Source organism: Camelus bactrianus, chromosome 30 (genome assembly GCF_048773025.1).
Source record: "Camelus bactrianus isolate YW-2024 breed Bactrian camel chromosome 30, ASM4877302v1, whole genome shotgun sequence".
Taxonomy (NCBI): Eukaryota; Metazoa; Chordata; class Mammalia; order Artiodactyla; family Camelidae; genus Camelus; species Camelus bactrianus.
Genome location: NC_133568.1, coordinates 20,715,098 through 20,734,592, shown reverse-complemented (window position 1 = coordinate 20,734,592; position 19,495 = coordinate 20,715,098). Strand labels below are relative to the sequence as shown.

Genomic DNA, 19,495 nt, shown 5'->3' with positions numbered 1-19,495 from the left:
CTGTACATTTCCTTTTCTGATAAATTTGACTACTTCTCCCCTCAGTTCTCTGTTCCTGAAATGTTCATGGATGAATGTTGAAACTTTCTTCAAAATACCTTGCAGAGCTCTTCACGTAATAAAGTACTTTCTGTCTTTTTACTCTAGGTTTTGTAGAATTTCACAGTTCAAATCTTCCAGATGGCTTTCCGGCTGTGTTCCTTCTGGTACTCAGTCGACTTACTGACCTTTTGTAATAACTGTGTGAATATCTGAATAATTCCCTATTCTTATTTTATGTTTTTTAATGTCTCTTGTTAGACCTCTTAACTCTGTTGAGGTTGATTTCTTTCTTCAAGTGACCATTTCCTTCAACCATTTGGTGATCTAGGTTATATGCTTATCTCTGTGTTCAAGACTTCTCCCCAGACTAACTACAAATGCTGTTTGGTGGCTGTTGCAACCTGCTTTGGCAACTTGAGAGTCAGAGGGGCTGCATCTGCTTCCAGGCAAGGGTTCCCCTCTTTGATGTTGGCAGTCACCGGTGGGGGCACTGGGACGCCTCTACACCCAGACACACTTACTGCTCCAGCCTGCCGCTCAAATCTATTTAAATTCTGCTATTGCATTTTTAGCTCCCAGCAGTCCTCTTATATTTCATTCAGGTCTTTCATGTCCTACCACAGTTTATCTTCATGGATTTCAGCTCCAATTCCATAATGCCTTCTCAAATCCTATTGATCATGCCAAAATGTTGTCTAAACTCCTCTTCTGGTTCTTGCCATAAATCACTGTCATCTCACAGCGTTATATAGTCCTTCCTTATTCAACACTACTTTTTTTCCATAACCTTACAGTTTTTTCTCACTTATTTAACCAGGGACATGGGTTGGCTTGTTTAGAACCTACGTCTGTCAACAAAGGGTGTGTGAGTTTCCATCAACCCTGCTGTCATGCATTTGATTGCTTCTTAAATGCTCTTCACCCACCTTGGGCTGAAATCTTGCTTGATGCACATTCTGAATAACATTATTTAGAAGGGAATTGGTGTACTAAAATATGAGAACTTTTAACTTAAATATTAAGAATAGAGAACACTTTGGTAAGAGGTGTGTGTATGTGGGGATAAACTTTGTTATTTTTATTGAGTAAAAAGGAAAGAATGAGACAGTGGATTTGGGAAAATGAAAATAGCCCATGAGTAATGTGGATGAAGAACACGTCCGAAGTTGGCATTCAACCATGGAGCAAAGAAGTCCACTGAGACAATCGCACAGCTTCCTCACCCTGTCGCCCTAGTTACGGGCCCTGCACCACCGGTTAATGGTATTGTAATTTTTAAAATGGCACACATACAAAAGAAGTGAACAGCAGCCAGGGATGGAGCAATACATGTTCTGGCTTGCCCCGGCTCAAAAAATATAAAAAATAGAAAAAACTGGTGTGGAGCAGAGTTTGAGGTGCAAATTTACATTAGATAACATCTGAAATCCTAAGGGGGACTTGGGTTGAAATAAAATAGAACACACAGAGCCTGTGAACTACAGGTTACTAGGGAGCCTGTTGGGCACCACACATCCATGGTTCTCCTACCAGAATAGTTATAGTTGACATAATTGAATCAATTATTTTCTAATCTCTGTTGCCTCATTTGTTCAACCCATCAACGTCACTGGCTGGAGAGAGCCTTGACCTGGAAATGGAGGAGCTCCCTGCCCTGATCTGCACGCTCTGGCTGGTTTTCCAGCCGTCACAGCAGCCTGACGGGCTGCCTCTGGCTGCCATATTGAAGTTCCATCTTGCTGGTGTGAGAAGAAGGAATAGTCAAAGGGCGTCTCATTTTGAGCCTAGTTCCCAGTGTCACATAAGCTCGCATCGAGTGCGGTTCTACGGGACTGAGTTAATATCCTCTCCTCTCTGTATGATCTCACTCTCTGACCCTCTAAACAGAGAGGGTAGAAGAAATATACAAACCCAAGAGCACTGCCACCAGGGCTCTTTCTGCCCTTGTCCCACCAAAAGTACTTCACTTGTAGTGACCAAACTGCCTAGGGTGCAAAGTGCCACTGCCTGTCCCCGGCTTCCTCTGAGTCATCCTCGGGGAGTTGCCCTCAGTCCTCCAATGGCTGCAGAAAGAAAACAAACTCATAAGAAAGACAGAGGCTGGGAGGCAGCAGCAAATAGGAAGTAGAGAGATGGGGGTCCAGCACTTAGACTGGCAGAGAGCTCATGTTTCTGAACTCAGGGGAAGGCAACAGTGGGAGGAAGCACTGGGGGCGTGAGAAGGTCACCCCCCAGCCACACCTTTCCCTCCACCCCCTCAACTTTTCGTCAGCAGAAATGTCTTCCTTATTCTGATGATCCATTGGCTATCACTCTTTGGTTTTTACAATGGTTGTGAGCTTTCATCTTTTTTGTGTGCCTTCATCTGTAATTATTGTGGAAAGTTGGAAACAATTATTACTGGCACAAGGTACATCATTATTCCTACATAACTGAGAAGAATTGTTAGCTTTATGGAGTAGGTATTTCTACATTTGGGGATGAAAAGCTTTAAAGTTAGATTTATTTCACTGAGAAAAGTCAGTTGGTAACACATGGTACATAGTTTAATTAATGACAAAAGTGCTTTACTCATTAGGAAACATTTTAATCAATCAAAGGTCAGTAAAGAACGTGTTTACCGATTTACCGAAAGACTAAAGAAACACACTTTTTCTCATTATTGTAAAGAGATACATTTTTCCCTTGTGTTTAAAATTTTGAAAAATCCCAACACAAATGAGAAAATGTGCTTGTTAAGGAAAAGAAGTGGAACAAGAGCAACGCTGGGCGATGCCAGACCTAAACATGGGTCACGGTTATTCACTCCGTGTCCAGCTGTCACGCCAGGTCAGTATGGAATCAGCCCTCAAGACGTCAACCCCAAAAGCAACCGCAGGAGAGACTAAATATTTGATTACCTGAGATAAATCTGACTTGTGCGACATGCATTCCGGATAAAGGACTAGGAAGAAGTGGGTCACGTTATCAGTGAGAAATTTTTTACACCATGAACAGCTTGGACAATGAGAAGCCTGAACAGAGATTGTGGCGCTCGTCTTTCATGGCACAAGGAAATCACTAGTGAGAGAACGAGGGGAGGGCCAGTGGGTGAAGTCAACCTACCTTCTCCCCCAAAAACTGCTACCGCCACACCCGGCCAGCACAGTGGCACCTGGGAGGAGGACGGTCTTCGGGCTGGGAATCTGGGCCACAACCAAGACTAGAAATTCACCTGTAAGAGGAGAGACTGCCGGATTCCGAGTTAGGCGTGCAGCTAAGGCAGAGACCAAGAACTCAGACTCACACATCAGAGAACTGAAGTCCCATCTCCTGGAGTCTTAAAGACTCCGGTATCAGGCCTTTAGTGGACTAGAGCTTGAGAGGAAGCCACCAGCCTTCCTGGCAAGGGGCACCCGTGTGCATCATGCCCAGGCCTGCTCTTGTGAGGCCAGAGGACAGAGAGAGGAGAAAGGGGAGCCCGGCTTCCCTCCCGACCTCGACACGCTGGGCATTTAGGAGGCACAACAGTAGGCTTCTCTAGGCCGGGGGTGGAGAAGAGACCAAGGGAAGTGCTTTATGATGATGGCCTCAGAGTCTCAAGAGGGAAAACTGGCACTAACCTCTTTTAAATTGGCTTGCCGCTCTCCTGAGTCAACGTCAGATTCACGAGACAAATGCCATTCCCCTGCTCTGCGCCAAGTGCGTGCTGGTGGAGGGTCTGACATCCTTAAAGCTACCCTTACGCTGTACTTTCTCCCAGGTGAGAAGAGCCTCCCAGGACGGCCTCCGCGCAGCAGAAGATGGAAGAGGGGGAGGCAGGGCATCCTGCCAGGGGTGCACAGGATTTTAAGTGCTGCAGAAATAGAGCTGAGTTTCCAAAGCACATGCCATTTAGACATTTTCTCTTGCCATCCACGGAAAAGTGTTTTCTGAGTTTGCCATTTCCTAGAAGTGGTCTAAGGACTTGAACTTTCAGGATTCCTTCATAAGGAGGTAGGTAACTTAGAAGCAGTATCATCCACAATGCTGCTGACCTTCAGATCACAGAGGGTGAATGTATGTGCTCGAAAGCTCAGGGAGGAGCAAGGGCCCTTCGATACTAATGGACTTAGATGAAAATCTGCTACAGGGTGAGAGAAAGGTCAGGACGAGCGAGGACCAATGGCTGGAAAATGGGAGCGTGGCGTTGTGATGGAATTCGGTCAGCTTTAGATGTGAGCAAAAAAAACAAACGCCCATGTTCTACCAGGGAAGACAGTATCGCCACTCTCTTCCAGCTCCCAAGTACTAGGCAGTGTGCTCCCTTCAAGGACTGCAAACCCTGCCATAGAAGAGAATGGTCTGGGTTTTGTTGTGTCTGATGAAAAAGAGGAAAGGGCGATCAGCATTAAATGTCTCCCAGGACACTAAGGACTTTTCCATGCCGACAACCCCACTGGCTGCCACTGCCTGGGTGCCGTCTTCATCCACCTCCACAAAGGTTTTATGGACAACCTTTGACAGGTACAAACTGGGACTTGGAGAGATTCCAGTAAGGTCAGCCTTCATTTCATCAAAGACGTCTGTGATGCCCATGTCCTGGAGGACAGGATTGAGATCATAGCTGTCTTCCAGCGTGAACTGGGGGAAGGAGACGGCTACTGTTTCTTCTGACATATTTTCTGAGCTGCTCCAGGCCATGATTTTTTCATAGGTGATATTCCTTTCAAGCTACAAGAGGAAGAAAATAATGTTTAAGGTCAGATGAGCCAGCCAAGGATGCCCCAAATACTTCAAAGGGTCTGGGTCTGTTTCCACAGTTGGAGACAAGCCTCAAGGTCTTTCCCTCAGTCACAAAATACTCTGATTTCATTTAAAACTCCTCAGCAAATCTCTCTCCTCTTTAAAAGTTACAGGACAATTTGGGTTCTGGTTCTTTGGTGTCTGACAAGCTAGCGTTCAAAGCCCAGCCAAGCTCGTTTGATTAAGTTGGGTGAGCTCTGACCAAGTCTTAATGTTCTGGAGTTGAACCTCCTCTTCTATAAAAATAGAGATAATACCACTGGGCTCTTACAAGGATTAAACAAAATAATGTATGTCAAGTAACACATTAACACCGTGCTGACCCATGACAATTTTGAATCGTGGTTATTATTCTGATTATTACACCTGTCCTTCCATCTCCCTGTATTTCTCTCTCTTCCCCAGCCTTTATTAATTCCTACCTCAGCGAGCAGCCTATTTCAGTATCAGTATCTCCACTTCTGTCAAGGCACACGTGCCCAAAAAGAGGATTCAGCTAAAGGGTCCTTAACTGAGACACAGCAAAACAATCTGAGTAAGAGGCCAGAAGTCAGGATATTCAGGCAAAAGGAAAAGCTGTTTCATTCGTAGCAATTTTCAGGTTACATGTTGCCCAGATTCCTTGGTCTGGAAAACCAGTTGCAGAGAACCATGATATTCGAGAGGAAAATCCCATCCAACTTTTTTGGCATTTGTTCTTTAGTTCTCAACAGATGAGAAATAAATATCTCATCGAAATCAGATTCTTACGTATTCTTTGATTCTCTGATAGCTCAGCTACCATTCTCCCTTAAGATGGTACACAGTAGGTAATGCTGTTCCCCAAAGATCTATGATGATATATTTGGTAGAGAAATGGAAGTGGAGATTTACCTCTTCCAAGCCCTTCAGGTTGTCCTCTGAGGGAGACGGCAGCAGGACCAGCATGCTGAGCTTGCCCTTGGTGTACCTCAGTTCAAGGATCTGCGCCTTCAGCTCCTCTACGAAGCCGATTCTAAATAGACCTTTTTGATTCATCATCTTTACACTCTTCTTCTCGTTCTGCAGTGGACAAGGTAGACAGTCACAGGACTGCCATGCTAAGGAGCCCATTAAGATGAGAAATGTCTTCACCAGAAGTTCTGAGCCAGACCAGTGATCGAACGGAAAAATGTCTCCCACCCACTGATCAGGTGGCTCTTACTTTGTCAAGACTCTTTCTACCTGATGAAACCATAATAGGTTCTTCAGCTCCAGGACCACTTGTTGGTAGACTGTCCATCCAGGAGTCTACCCACACAGCGTGGCCAGCAGAAACTAGCCCTGCCAGCTCGATCTCCCATGCCTGCTCAATCCCAGTCTCTTGGCTTCACACGACCCCCATACCCCTACTGGCCTGAAAGGCCCCATCAGTGGGAGCCTTGGTTAAATAATAATCTTGTATATATTAAATAACAACTCCTGCTCCATAGACTTATGTCAGAGGAAAGGGCACCACCCCAGGTCCTTACACCTCATAATAATCTCCTAATAATCTCATAGTATGTGGGGGATCCTCACTCTGCAGAGAAGGATGTGCAGAGCTTGGAAGAATAACATCGAAAGTTCTGGGCTGGGATCTGATCCTTCCTGCCTTCCCTGTCTACAGCCCGGCAGCCTAGAACACGGGATTTTAAGGCAAACACTCACAGATGTGAATCCTAACACACGATTTTGGCTCAGTTACTTCACCTCTGCATTGTTTTGCCCTCAGTTCCTAAATGGAAATAATAAGGACACCCATTTTCATGTTATTTTGAGGACTAAATGAAATAATGATGGGAAAACGCAGCTCCTGGCAAAAAAACGCTTCGTAAACATGCTGATTTTTGCTCATAACAAAATGCTCTTATTGTAAATGTCAGATGTAACCCAGAGACCTAAGCTGAGATTGGATCATACTTGCTGCCAATCACTCTTAGCGGAACCCGTGAGGGGACTGCCTGGAAAACTCTGAGTTCTCACACAGTACCTCATTCAGAGAGAAAAGAGCATCCACCGTGTTTTCACAGTCAAAGTATTTGTCCCACTTGGCCTTGAAGTAAACAGCATTCACCAACACCAGCACCGTTGCGTTGTTGAGAGTGTCCTTGCTGAAGAGTTCCTTGATTTTACCTTAAAACAAAAAGGTTCCAGGGAATAACCTGGATATGAATTGTAGCAAAGGTGTTCATCTACACAGGCTTTTTTTTTTTTTTTTTTTTTTACTGCGGTTTAACATCCCTAAGGCTGGAGCATGGCTCATTCAGGAACTAATCCAAGAGGATTCAGCTAAAGGGCCACCTGGGTCGGGTGGAAGTGGAGGTAAGGGTGGGAGTGATGGGGGGGAAGGGACCCTCTTACTCCTCCTAAAGGAGAACTGTAACTGACAGAGTGTCTGATTCTCTGTATCGTTGTTTGGAACTGGTCATCAGATATTTTATTCCATGGTTGATCTTTCAACGTATAGATCCTGCCACCTGATTTTATTTATTTTTTTATTATTTTATAATTTATTTTATTTTTTTATTATAATCTCCTTGAGAAGAACTACCTCAAGCACTCATCACAGCAGAGTCTATTTGCTCACATATAAACAAAAATGCAGATACATGTGCTAGACCATGATAGAAACTCTGTTTTGTAGGGACTTGCACATGCCATCTCCCATTGCCTCCTACATCAACCATGAGATGCAGATGTTATTATCCCTTCCTTATAGAAGCATAAACTACATCCCATGAGACGTCAGGCCACACAGCCAAACAGTGGCAAGTCTGGCTAGGATCAGTCCAGAGTCTTTCCCACTCCTGGCCCAGCTCTGGGCTCCTTCCACAAGAACCCAGCTCTAAGGCAGACTGGAGGAGTCCATGCTATCAAGCAGTCGTCCATTTTCAGGATGTATCCTTCCCCACCTCAAAATGCCAATATAGCAGTTACTTGAATGCATGCCTACGTCTTAAGATGAGAAGACTCTTCCACCTCAAGAAGAGTCCCACTTCAATCCCACAGTAATAGACGACACTGACGTCACCTACACTTGAAGTACGTGGGAAAGTGAACTAAAATAATGAAGGAGAAACTAGATATTCACTTCTTAGTACGAATATTTTCAGTGAGCCCGATTTCCTCTTGGCAACGGAGTGGAACCTTGAAAGAATGGGAATTTTTGTGGATTGTAGAAGAAGTAAGGAGAAATAAATATGGAGTTTGGGTGCTTTCCCCAAGGAAAGACCAGACAGGGCAGTTTCATATTGAAAAATTATTCCATTTATGTTGAACTCAGATTTTTTACCACTTATCACTATCTCTAAATGCCCTTCACCCAGAAAACACTTATGTATCTAGTGAAATTTTGATAAGAATTGGAATTTTACTGTTTCCATTTCCCTCTGAATAAATTTTTTCACAATCTTTCTACTGACCCTTTAAAAAAAACGGAAATAGTGACAACCTGCTGGTATTGTGCCTGGATGAAAGGCATCTCACCTTTATGGTGGAGCAACAGACCAACAATAAGTACCTGTAACATCTAAGCATTTTAACTGTTTGACACCTGCAAAATAAGCTTTGGACCCAGTCCACACATGTAAGCATCTGGTCCCGACAGACTAGCAATCTGAAAAGCTGGGCTGATTTGTTTGTCTTAAATGGGAAAGAATAGGAGCTCCAATGTGTTGAGTCTTTCTTACCTTGGGACTGACATTCAACCCAGAAGTTAATCTCTTGTCTGGATTTTTCAGTGTCTTTCCGGAAATCAACACTTTCAATCGTTGTATGGTAAAACTGAATCACACCATTTAAGTATTCCTGACAAATTAGAATAAATGGAAATAATGCAATAAAATCATGTAATTATGCAGAAAGTTAGGAATGAGGCAGTCATGAGAAGCCTAATAAGAAAGATGTGTCTAACCACTTAAACTGGATGCCTGTGGCCTCTTTCTATGCCAGGTCTTAATTAACAAGAAACATTTCAGTGGTTGTAGTGACAATTTAGGGTACAGAATGCTTATTCATGGAGCAATCCATAGTTACGACGGCACAAGCTTTTCCTACCAGATTTGGACATTCCATTTGTCAGGACATCACAGGTCAAATAACAAGTAACTTTAGAGGCTTGGCTGTAAAATGCTTCTAATCCTTAAGAGTTAGAACCCTGCTTAATGGTGACAGAGTTTCTATTTAGGATGATGAAAAAGTTTTGGAAATAGATATGGTGATCATTATACAATATTTTGAATGTAATTGATGCCACCGAATTGTATACTTAGAAAAGGTTAAAATGGCAATTTTTATGTTATAGATATTTTACCACAATTTTTAAAAATTGTAATATAATATACCAAAACCATTGCTGTATGCATTTTTAATAGGTGAATTGTAAACTATATTTTAATAAAGCTAGTTTTTTTAAAAAACCAGCATATAAAATCTCATTTCCATTGTAAGAGAACCTACTAATTTTGTCGAAGTAGTCTCCCCTTTCCCCTTACTAGACCAGCCCTAAACACTCAACCTCATCTTTCCCAATGGTCAGGCCCCTCGTGTTTATTGCTAAATCTGTGGTTCCTTCTAGTGGCGAGAGAGGAAACTGACAGATTCAGAGACATCTTGCTCTAGGTACAAAGCTGTTTAGCCACAGAGACAAGACTTGCGCCTTTTGGAGTTCCATAGGGAGGTGGCCTGATCGTGGCACAAAAGGTGATCTTAGAGAAGTGCCTTGAGTGGGGAGGGAGGAGCCAACGGGAAGAGGGGTTCCCAAGTGCATCTACCAGGCACCTTGATTGGGAAGGGCTGTCACGGGAGAAAGCACCATTACCCAACCCACACGGGTTCCCAGGCTATTGGTCACGTGACCCTCTTTCCACCCATTCTGTTTCACCCAAGGGGCCTTGTAAGCAGTGCAAGCTGGAAAACTGGGAGGAGGGCAACAGAAGGTGTGTGAGAGAAAGAGATGGGTCCCAGACATCCCACCAGCACATCCTCCTGTCGGAGGTTTGTGCTCTAGGTAGCCAGTGAGTAATCCAGCTACTCCTTGATTTTTAAATCCTAGCCTACATGGTGTCTACAATCACCAGTCACGCCTAACTCACCGGACAGATTGGGAATTCCTGCTCTCCATAAAGCCGGTTGGCAATGCTCAGGGTGTAATCAACTCTGATCCTGTCTAATCTGGAGAGAAGCTGCCCGAAGTAGCAGCTGAGCAGCCCACTCTCGTCGTTTGAAGACTCAGCCTAACAGAAGAAGAAATAAAACGTGATCTAACGGGAAGAGTCACAGCATCACTAAAGCACATTGTCATTTCACACTGTTACCACGTCGGGGAGCAAGCTGAGAAGAGAGGATGGAGGGTGAGACACGCTCCCAGTCACGGCTCCCATGATACCAATCAAGATCACCCAGGAAATATATATCTGGGGACTCCACAGTGAACACTAGATTTTAGATCAGTGTACTTTGTTCTTCTCTGTATTCAAAACGATTCAAGAAAGAGGTCATCTTCTCCCCATCCTCCTCTTATCCTAATGTAGGGGTATATCTAACCTGGAGAGGATCTTTACTGCTCCTGGCTTATGACAACCAATGAAAGGTCTGTGTGTCAGCGCCGATTTCAGCATGAAATAGAACAGGCAGAAGTGGAGAGAGCGTGAGGCGTAGCTGCCTCCTCCACCTTCCTGCCGCTCACCCTCACCCAGGCTCCACCCTGGGGACCTGGCGCCTGTCAAAGGAGGGCAGTACCGAGGCTACGCTCTAACGATCTTTGCCATGAGCAGGAGATACTGTGTCCTTACAGACAAGGATATCAGAAAGGCATTGTGGGTCACACGGGAGTTTTGCTCGGATGTTGCTGATGATGACAGCCAGGACCTAATGCCTGGGGATAAGCAACCGTAACCAAACCCAGGGCCGCCAGACTGAGCATCTCGGAAGGAAGAGGCGCAGGGGTTCACAGTGTCTCACCTCCAGAGTCAGAGATCCTGTCGTTTCTTTTTTCTGCCCTTCCAGAGAGTTGTCGACATGCCCTTCTCGTTTTTTGCTTTTCAGACAGGGATCAGGTTCTTTGGTCTCATTCTGGGAAAACTCATTGAAGTGTAGTACCTGTGTGATCACAGCAGACAGTACAAATGGCAGGAAGTCTGAATAGCTTCAGACACGTTTTTACAACGTGGCAATGACGATAATGACATAGTCAAACAGAACAATCAACAGCAGTTGAAAGAAAGGTGGATGTTTCTTTTGACCAGGTTTGTGAGGTGGAATGGAGGGGAAGTAAGCTGAATGCTCCCCCACCCCTGGGACTGCATTTAAAAGTGAATGTAACCAAACCAAAAGAATATCAATATCAAGGCTTCCAGGAGCCACAGAGCCACACGCAGCTAAGGAGCCAGCCTGAATTGCCCGTGAGTATAAAATACACACCAGATTTTGAAGACTTAGTATGAAAAAAAAAGTAAACTATCTCATTTAAATGTTTAACTGTTGCCTGTTGATATGATAATATTTTGAATGTGGTGGGTTAAATAAAACAACAGGCAAAGGGGGTGGAGCAAGGGCCCCAAAGCAGGAACAGGTGTGGATTTCCCAAGGAAGGGAGTGGGCTGTATGGCTGGAGTGAGGGGATAGGGAGAAATAGGGTCACCAATTGACCTGGAACTCAGATCCCCAGACCCTCATCGGCCTTTGAAAGGACTGGGGCTTCTATCATTTGCAAAGTGGAAAGTCCATATTTTGAGCCAATGAGAAAACAGGATCTGACTCTGGTTTTGAAAGGAGCTTCCTGGCACCTGGGTTGAGAACACCGACAGTGGAGCAGGGCAGCCCGTTAGGAAGCCGTCCCCAGGTTAGAAGGGACAGACCTCGGGGAGATGGTGGGAAGCTCTGACAAATTTAATGGGAAGTGAGAGAAAAAGCAAGAAGTCAAGGAGGACACCAGCATCTTTAGTGTCTGGAACCACAACTGGTGCTTAATAAATTTTCATTTAGTGTAAGGAGTGAGAGAGAAAATGCACGCACATATTAAAAATTACTGTCAATATTGGTCTTGATAATTACAGAGAGAAAGATGAGTGGACAGAGACAGAGGAGATGAATGAGAACAGCTGTCAGATGGGTGAGGCTGGAGAGGCCTCATGAAGGAGTTGGAGGCTTAAGTGAGTCTTGAATAAAGGCTGGATGGCAGAGAAAGCAAGGCGGGGACATAAATAACAGCACAGGGCAGACACGGGCTCCCAGCAAGCCCAGGGCACAGGGAGCAGAGAGACAGGTCAAAGCGGGATTCGGGTCTGACTCTGAGCCTGGATCAAGAGTCCGGGATCTGTACCTGGTCGATCTGCCGGGCGCTGTCACTTCTGGCCCCCAGGCGGACCATGCCAAGGGCAGCTGAGATGCTCAGTGGACAGAAGAAGATGTTCTTATGATAATCATCTTTGCTGATCTTTTGGAAAAGATCAAAGCAAAATTTGGTGTTTGCAGCAATGAGAGAGTCCATGGTGAATCTGATGACAGTCTAAAACCAACAAAACAAAACAAGAGAGAGAGAAAATGATGATCAGGGCACAGTAGGTAAACAGTTCTCATTTTAAGCACTCGAGATGCCATCATGTGCACTTACGCTGATATGTTATTAAAAACTGGAAAGCTAAGGTCACCAGCTTCCTGGTATATAGATGGAGATACTGCCACTGATACAGACAGAGATCTATTTTCATGGAGTGGTGTGAACCAGTTTCCTAGGGCTGCCACAGCAGATTGCCACAAACTGGGTGGCTCAAACAACAAAAGTTTATTTTCCCACAGTTTCGGAGGCCAGAAGTCCAAGCTCAAGGTTTTGGCCAAGTCGGTTCTTTCTAGAGGCTCTCGGGGAGAAATTTGTGTCATGCCTCCTCTCTCCCAGCCAGCCTGGGTTTGTAGAGGCATCACTCTAATCTCTGCCTCCATCTTCACCTGGATTCTTTCCTGTGTCATGTGTGTGTGTGTGTGTTTGTGTGTGTGTGTGTGTGTGTGTGTGTGTGTGTGCAAAATTCTTTTTTCTTATAAGGACCCTAGTCATTGGTTTAAGACCCACCCTTATCCAATATGACCTCATCTTAACCTGATCATATCTGCAAAGACCCCACTTCCAAATAAATCACATTCACAGGTACTGGGGATTATCAGGACTTAAATCTATCTTTTGGGGGCCAATTCTACCTGCTTTGTGGTAGGACTTCCTTTATTCAGGTAAATAAGGTCATGGGCTACCATTTCCCCACAGCCAAGTCAACAGCCAAGGAAGCGTCATTCCACCTCCTCCTTCTCCCCAGGCCCTCCCTGGTTCTGCACTCTCCCCTCAGGGTTCCACGGCTGAGGATGCACCCAGCCAGTTGTCCTGGGCCATGTTCTTTGTAATATTTTACTCATTTTTTTTACCTGTTTTACTCCTTTTGACTCATTCCATATGCAACTTACAGGACATGAGGCACTGCGGTCTGCCACTGATATTGTTCAAGAGATAACAGACCTTGAAAGATGTTGGGGGTTTAGCAGTCATTAGGTTTAACGCCTTCTCTTGACAGTGTAGACCCACAGGCAACACCAAACCAAAGCAAGAGAGTAACTGGTTTAGGACAGATTCTTTGCTCCCCCATCAATAATCAATTCCAGAAGTAGCAGAGAATCTTACACAGATCCTGCCTTGGACCTACCCCTTGCATTGGGTTCAGCATCCTCCCAGTTAATATGGACTCTTCAGTCTACTAAACCTAATGCAAAAAGATAGCATTGGGTAACTTGTTTTAAATGTGCCAGACGTGTTTTATATATATTAGCTTTAATCCTACTCTGCAGGGTAGATATTATCGCTCCCTTTTTACAGATGAGAAAACTGAGGAACCAAATCCCATTTGCACTTGGAAATTAAGTGCTCTTTCTATTGCATCTACTATTGCTCCTAAGTTGCGCTCAGCGTGGGACAGGCTGCCAAACGCACGCCTGCTACATGCTGGTACTTTCCCCCTTGTCCAGCTTAGGGTCTGTTTTTAATCTCACATTTTTTTCTGCCAAATTTGTACATAACTGTATTTCTCATTTTGTGCTATTAAAGCTGGGTTCAGGGAGGTGTTTTCCAAGAAACATATGTTCTGGGTGTGTCTGGAAATTAAATGCCTCACACCTCAGAAAGCTACAATTGCATATCTTCAAAAATATCTTCACCCCTATCACGTTCTCTCTACAACAACAGCTCCTATTACCCATGCACTAACAAGTCCACTAGGGAAGTAGAGGAATCAAGTAAATTAAAGATCTGAGTTGAGGAGATTTCACAGGCTTTTGTTAAATCATAAAATGTTGGATAAAAGGCAGCCTAATATTTGTAAAGCCTTGGTTGTACAACCGAGGTTAATATTTGATCAAAATGTCTGGCATCAAAGGAGGGGAAAGCAATGGACATTCTGGCTCTTGGTTCACTGCTATTGAAGGGAGACTGGGGGGGAGGGCATAGCTCAGTGGTAGAGCGCGTGCTTAGCATGCATGAGGTCCTGGGTTCGATCCCCAGTACCTACACTAAAATAAAATAAATAAATAAACCTAATTACCTCTCCCCTCCCCCAAAAAACCAAAAATAAATTAAATTACATTTTTAAAAAAGAAGACTACAGACAGATGATATTGAAGGAAGAGAAGGGATTTGTATTAAAAAGCTGAATGATCCCCACCTGGTCCTCTGCTCCCAGCTATTTGCTCAGTGTCACCCTCGTTCCCTGGTACAGCTGTGCCCCTGGCATCAGAGTGGAAGGGTGTTTCTTCCTGGCATGATGGTGCAGAGAACTGAACAATTAGTGTCTTACCTGCTTTAAAAAGAGTATGATTGCTCAAGCCTGCCAACTCCCTTCTTCTCAAGATTAAAAAAAAAAAAAAAAAAAAAAAAACAAACCTGAGGCCAGAAGAGGTGAGGTGATTTGCACACAATCACACACCAGCCAAGAGCAAAGCAGGGCTAAGACCGCGCCATGCCCATCCTGTCTGCTGGAATAGATGCTCTTTGCCCTCGTTTCTCATTCTGGAAGCATCCTTACTCACTCTGTTGTCTCTAATTCTCAAAAAATCTTATAAGTTAGAAATTATCTTCATTTCACATCCAACCATTAAGTGATGCACCTGGTGTGCAAACCGGTCCATTCAGCCTACTCTCAAAGCCACCCTCTTCCTCCCACACTGTGCTGCCATCCAGAGCACACGGCACGGGTGCCCTAAAAGGCCACGCCCTGAGTGACCCGCCACACGGCTCCATGGCAGGGAGATGCTGCCGCCAGCAGGTACGTGTTACATTGATGTCTCTGACTGGGGTCTTGGGCTGTAGAAAGGACCTCCCAGCATGGTGCCCCCATCAAGGCTCTTTGAAATACCTCTCTGCCTTCAGGCATCTCAGGTTCCATTTGTTTTTCCAGGACTCTGGTGATCTACCCAGGAGGTCTTCTCTAGATTGAATATTTACTGGAAAATCTTTTCACATTGCATTGAAATCTATGCAAATGCACCATAATATAGATTGGAATTGCAAGACTGTAAACACCTTATCCCAAATTGGGACTGATTTCCATAATTTCATACTTACAGTCCCATTATCACCTCCTGCCAGCCATAGCTACAGAGGGAGGAGCTAATGGGAAAATTTTATTCAGAAAAAAATATATCACTTTGATAGCAATAAAATATAATTATATTTTTGCCTATAATACTTCCCAAAGAAGTGACTTGTTATTTAACCTCTAATAAGGTAAAAGAAGAACTTTGATTCTAAAGTTCAAATTTATTGTACAGACGGCAGAATATGAGGTTCTGCCGCCTGTACAATAAACTTGAATTTTGCTTTCACAACACTGACAAATCAGTTGCCTTTATTTCTCCATGCACTTTCTCATTTCATGGTCATATACATATGTGCAATTCACAACATTTATGTATATTCCTATAGATATGAAGTATACACGTTTGAATTTCTATTTCGCTTATCATTTGCTTTTTGATATTTCTATTTTTGCTTTCAAAACATAATTCTCTTGAGGGTAGTTTTCATGTCTTTATTCATTCATCTTTGTATCTTATCAGTAAAGAATACAAATGATGGCACATATGAGCACTTGGTAAGTTTTTATCGATTTATTTGCTATCATATGCTCCTTCTTCATTGTAAATAATTCTAATGTTTGAAATATTAATGTTAATATTTCATGTTAACTTTTTATATGTTCTGCAGGCAGCTATAATCAATAGAGATATTATACAGTAGAATCAGCTTTTAATTAATTTTCTACTATACCCAAAATAGTTCATTTATTAAAGTATGGTTTCCTTTAAAGTAAAAATGTAAAAGTTTAGGCTAAATAGATTTTTTTAAAAATATGGTTCACTTTAAAGAAAAAATGTAAAAGTTTAGATAGATTTTCTAACAACCCAAAATATTCTGAGTGAAATTATTCCTGCCTACATAGTACAGAAAGAAAAATTTATATCCCCAAAGTATTTCATGTCTTATAATTTCCATAATTACCACAAAGCTATTAACAACCCAAGAATGAAATTCAAAGTTCACAAAAGTAGATGCTACCCTGCTGGAATAAATATACAAACCTGGTTATAATTAACTGAATGATAAACAGTATCTGTAAAGAAAGAATTACTTGTGAAAAATGCAATTAAAAGCATTTCCAACTTATTTTGCAAAAGAGAAATTTAAACTCATATGATTTAAAATACAGATAGAATTCTAAGTATTTTACCATTTTATATTCCAGAAATAATTAATAAAACGATGAAATAAAATCTATCTAGTATGTAAAGATAAAAAAATATTCAAACATCCCCATTTTAAAAAAAATCAATCAAATACATCAGGTACTCAGGGGCTGAGGGAGGTGACAGATATTGCTAATATCTCCTAGCAACCACTGCCACATTTATAAAAACTTCAAAGCATCAAAAAACAAATTGCTCTTTTTTAAAAAACACTTGACTTAATAAAAATAAAAATAGCATATTCTTTGGTTTCAGTCAAGTCTCCTTTGGGTTTCTATCATTTAAAGTAAAAATTCCAATGCATATTCATTGTTAAAAATGATACTAGGTAATGTCAGCATTTACCTCCTTGCCTTCAGAGTTGCTGCTAACAGCTGGCCAGGTGAGTTTCAACCCACACCCTGTCAGGAATGGAAATATATGAACTCTGTCCCTCCCACTACGGCATTGTTCCAAGTACCATTTTGGAATCCATTGTAAAACTGTCATTGATAGATTTTTAAAAAAAGAAAAAGAATGTGTGGCTTATATACTTCTAAACAAATTCTCACGCTCTATGACTTCAACTAAATTTAATATTTAGCTTACTGTGTTTATATTTTCTTTGCTCTTTCCAATTGGTTCTCTTTATAGAGGCCTCATAATAATATTTGACTCATATCTTTCAACCCAAATCCTTATATTAGATAAATGGAGATGCAAAAAACCATTTTACTTCATATCCCATTTCTTGGACATTCTCTTATATGTGAATTTCTATAGTTTATTCTAAACTTTTTTAGACGTATTACATAGGACATGTAGGATGTGCTTTAAGCAATAGTTTGTTTTTTTCTTTTTCACTTTTTTTTTTTTTTTTTTTTTTTACCTGAAGGTGGAGGAGGGGATTGCTATTTAATTTATCTACTAGAAAAACTGAGTAACAACCAGACGGTAGAAATTATCAAGACATACTGACAGAGCCTGGCTGGGGCAGGGGTGGTGGGAGGAGGGAACTTTCTAGAAAAGAACTAATTTGCTAGGAACCAAAAGACTGATCAATTTTGTACCAATATTGCCAGGAAATCTGTCCAATTTCCCTTCCTGCACCTTGTGACCTGCTCATCTTGCATCTTTTTTTCTCAAAGGATTTCGGCACCCCAGATGCTCCCACTTTCTTTCTGTTTCTTCTTTCCTTCCTTCCTTCCTTTCGCTTCGCTTTTGCATTAGAAATTTTTTCCCCTCTAATTGTTTCCACAAACTTCTTTAAAAAAAACATCACTTTTCAGTTGAGTTTGGTCATTGGTTACAAGGGGCTGGAAAAATTTAAGCTCTACATCAATTAATAATTCATACCAGTTGACCAATAACTACTTCATGCTATTGCTGTCCAGCAACGCCATGCAAAAAGGGTACTACTGACATTTAGAACAGCATGATTTGTTTGCCTGGCTCCCTGGATGTCTGGTTATCATGTTTGCTTTTGTTGGCTGGTGATACTCACATCACATCAGGCTGCTGGCTGCCTAGCTGATCCAACACTTGTTTGATTATCTTTAATCTAGGATTGCATTTGTTCATCCTTTCAAATAATCCAACAAAGATCTGATTACAGATGACTGCGCCCTACAAGCCTAAAAATTTGTGTGGTGAGATTGTTCAATCAGTAGTGATGAATTTCTCCCCCAAATGTAGCTAAATGTTAACGTAATGTGATAAATTACTAAAAGAGGGCATGAGAATTCATTGAGCACTTACCATGTGTCAAGCACCGTTTGGAACTTTGCATACATAATCTCATTTGAGTGACTGAAGAGAGTCCATCTCTCTAATATTGGTGACAAAGTGTCAGAGAATTACTCTTGAGTTTGAAGGAATTTTGGAAGTCAGTGTTATTCAAGGCAAGCTAAAGAAGTTTTTCTGTGTCAACATGTTGTAAAAATAGGATTTCATCAAGTGTCAAATTAGATGACTCCGCCTAGATATCTTAGGACGCAACATGAGTTATGAGCTAATCGTAACCCGTAATCATTCACCTTTTAGTAACTAGTCTTTTTCTGCATGGAATTCAAAATTCACCTATAACAAAACATTATCTGACAAATATCAGCGGAGTTCTCCCAGGGCAGTCTACCCAAGGGATGAAATAAAGGCAAAAATAAACAAATGGGATCTAATTAAACTTACAAGCTTTTACACAGCAAAGGAAACCATAAGCAAAACAAAAAGACAATCTACAGAATGGGAGAAAATACTTGCAAAAAATGAGACTGACAAGGGCTTAAAAGAATATGTAAACAGCTCATACAACTTAATAAGAAAAAAACAAACAACCCAATCCAAAAATGGGCAGAAGACCTAAACAAGCAATTCTCCAATGTAAACATACAAATGGCCAATAGGCACACGAAAAACTGCTCCATATCGCTAGTTATCACTCCTTTAGAATAGAGCATCACACTAGCCAGCCTCTCTTTACAAGCTATCCCACAGCCTGCCGTTTCCTGGAAACCACAGGTTACAGAGGAAGCCTTTATAAAGGTCTGCTAGAAAGCCTGGACCTCCTATCTCTGTCCCTCCCTCCCCCTACACGCATTACAGAGTCCAGTAAGTACTGTGAAACCCCATGAGTTCATAGTTTGTACACGGAATATACCAAACCCAAGAGGAATGGTTTTCATAGCTGGTCCCAATCCACTTCCAGCAAATGGATCGAGTGGCCACAGAACTCTGTAGTCTCAGAGAATGTGAAGCAAAGTAAAGTGCGGCTGAGAGAGAAGCCAGGCATTGCCCACTCTTCTCTATGCCGTACCACCTACTCAGTCATGGCTGCAGCTCCACAGCTGTCCAGCGCAGTTCACTGAGCATCCCCACCAGTGCTTGTCTCAACGCTGGCATCTCAGACACAACCTAGCAAAAGAACAAGTTCTCCCCT

At 42.5% G+C, this 19,495-nt stretch overlaps 1 protein-coding gene across 2 annotated transcripts; it reads right to left on the bottom strand.

The window, feature by feature from the left end:
* Positions 1-2,530: 2,530 nt before the first annotated feature.
* On the bottom strand, positions 2,531-16,979 carry SERPINB12 (serpin family B member 12). Of its 2 annotated transcripts, XM_045521451.2 has the most exons (9): positions 16,927-16,966; positions 14,502-14,592; positions 12,128-12,313; positions 10,768-10,905; positions 9,900-10,040; positions 8,496-8,613; positions 6,797-6,939; positions 5,680-5,847; positions 2,531-4,734 (listed from the first exon to the last, which is right to left on the bottom strand). In XM_045521451.2, exons 3-9 carry the CDS (start codon positions 12,293-12,295, stop codon positions 4,330-4,332), a joined length of 1,281 nt encoding a protein of 426 aa, XP_045377407.1. In that variant the 5' UTR covers positions 12,296-12,313; positions 14,502-14,592; positions 16,927-16,966; the 3' UTR covers positions 2,531-4,329. The 2 variants fall into 2 exon arrangements, with proteins under 2 accessions (XP_045377407.1, XP_010959578.1); XM_010961276.3 differs by lacking the exon at positions 14,502-14,592 and having other exon boundaries at positions 16,927-16,979.
* Positions 16,980-19,495: the final 2,516 nt, after the last annotated feature.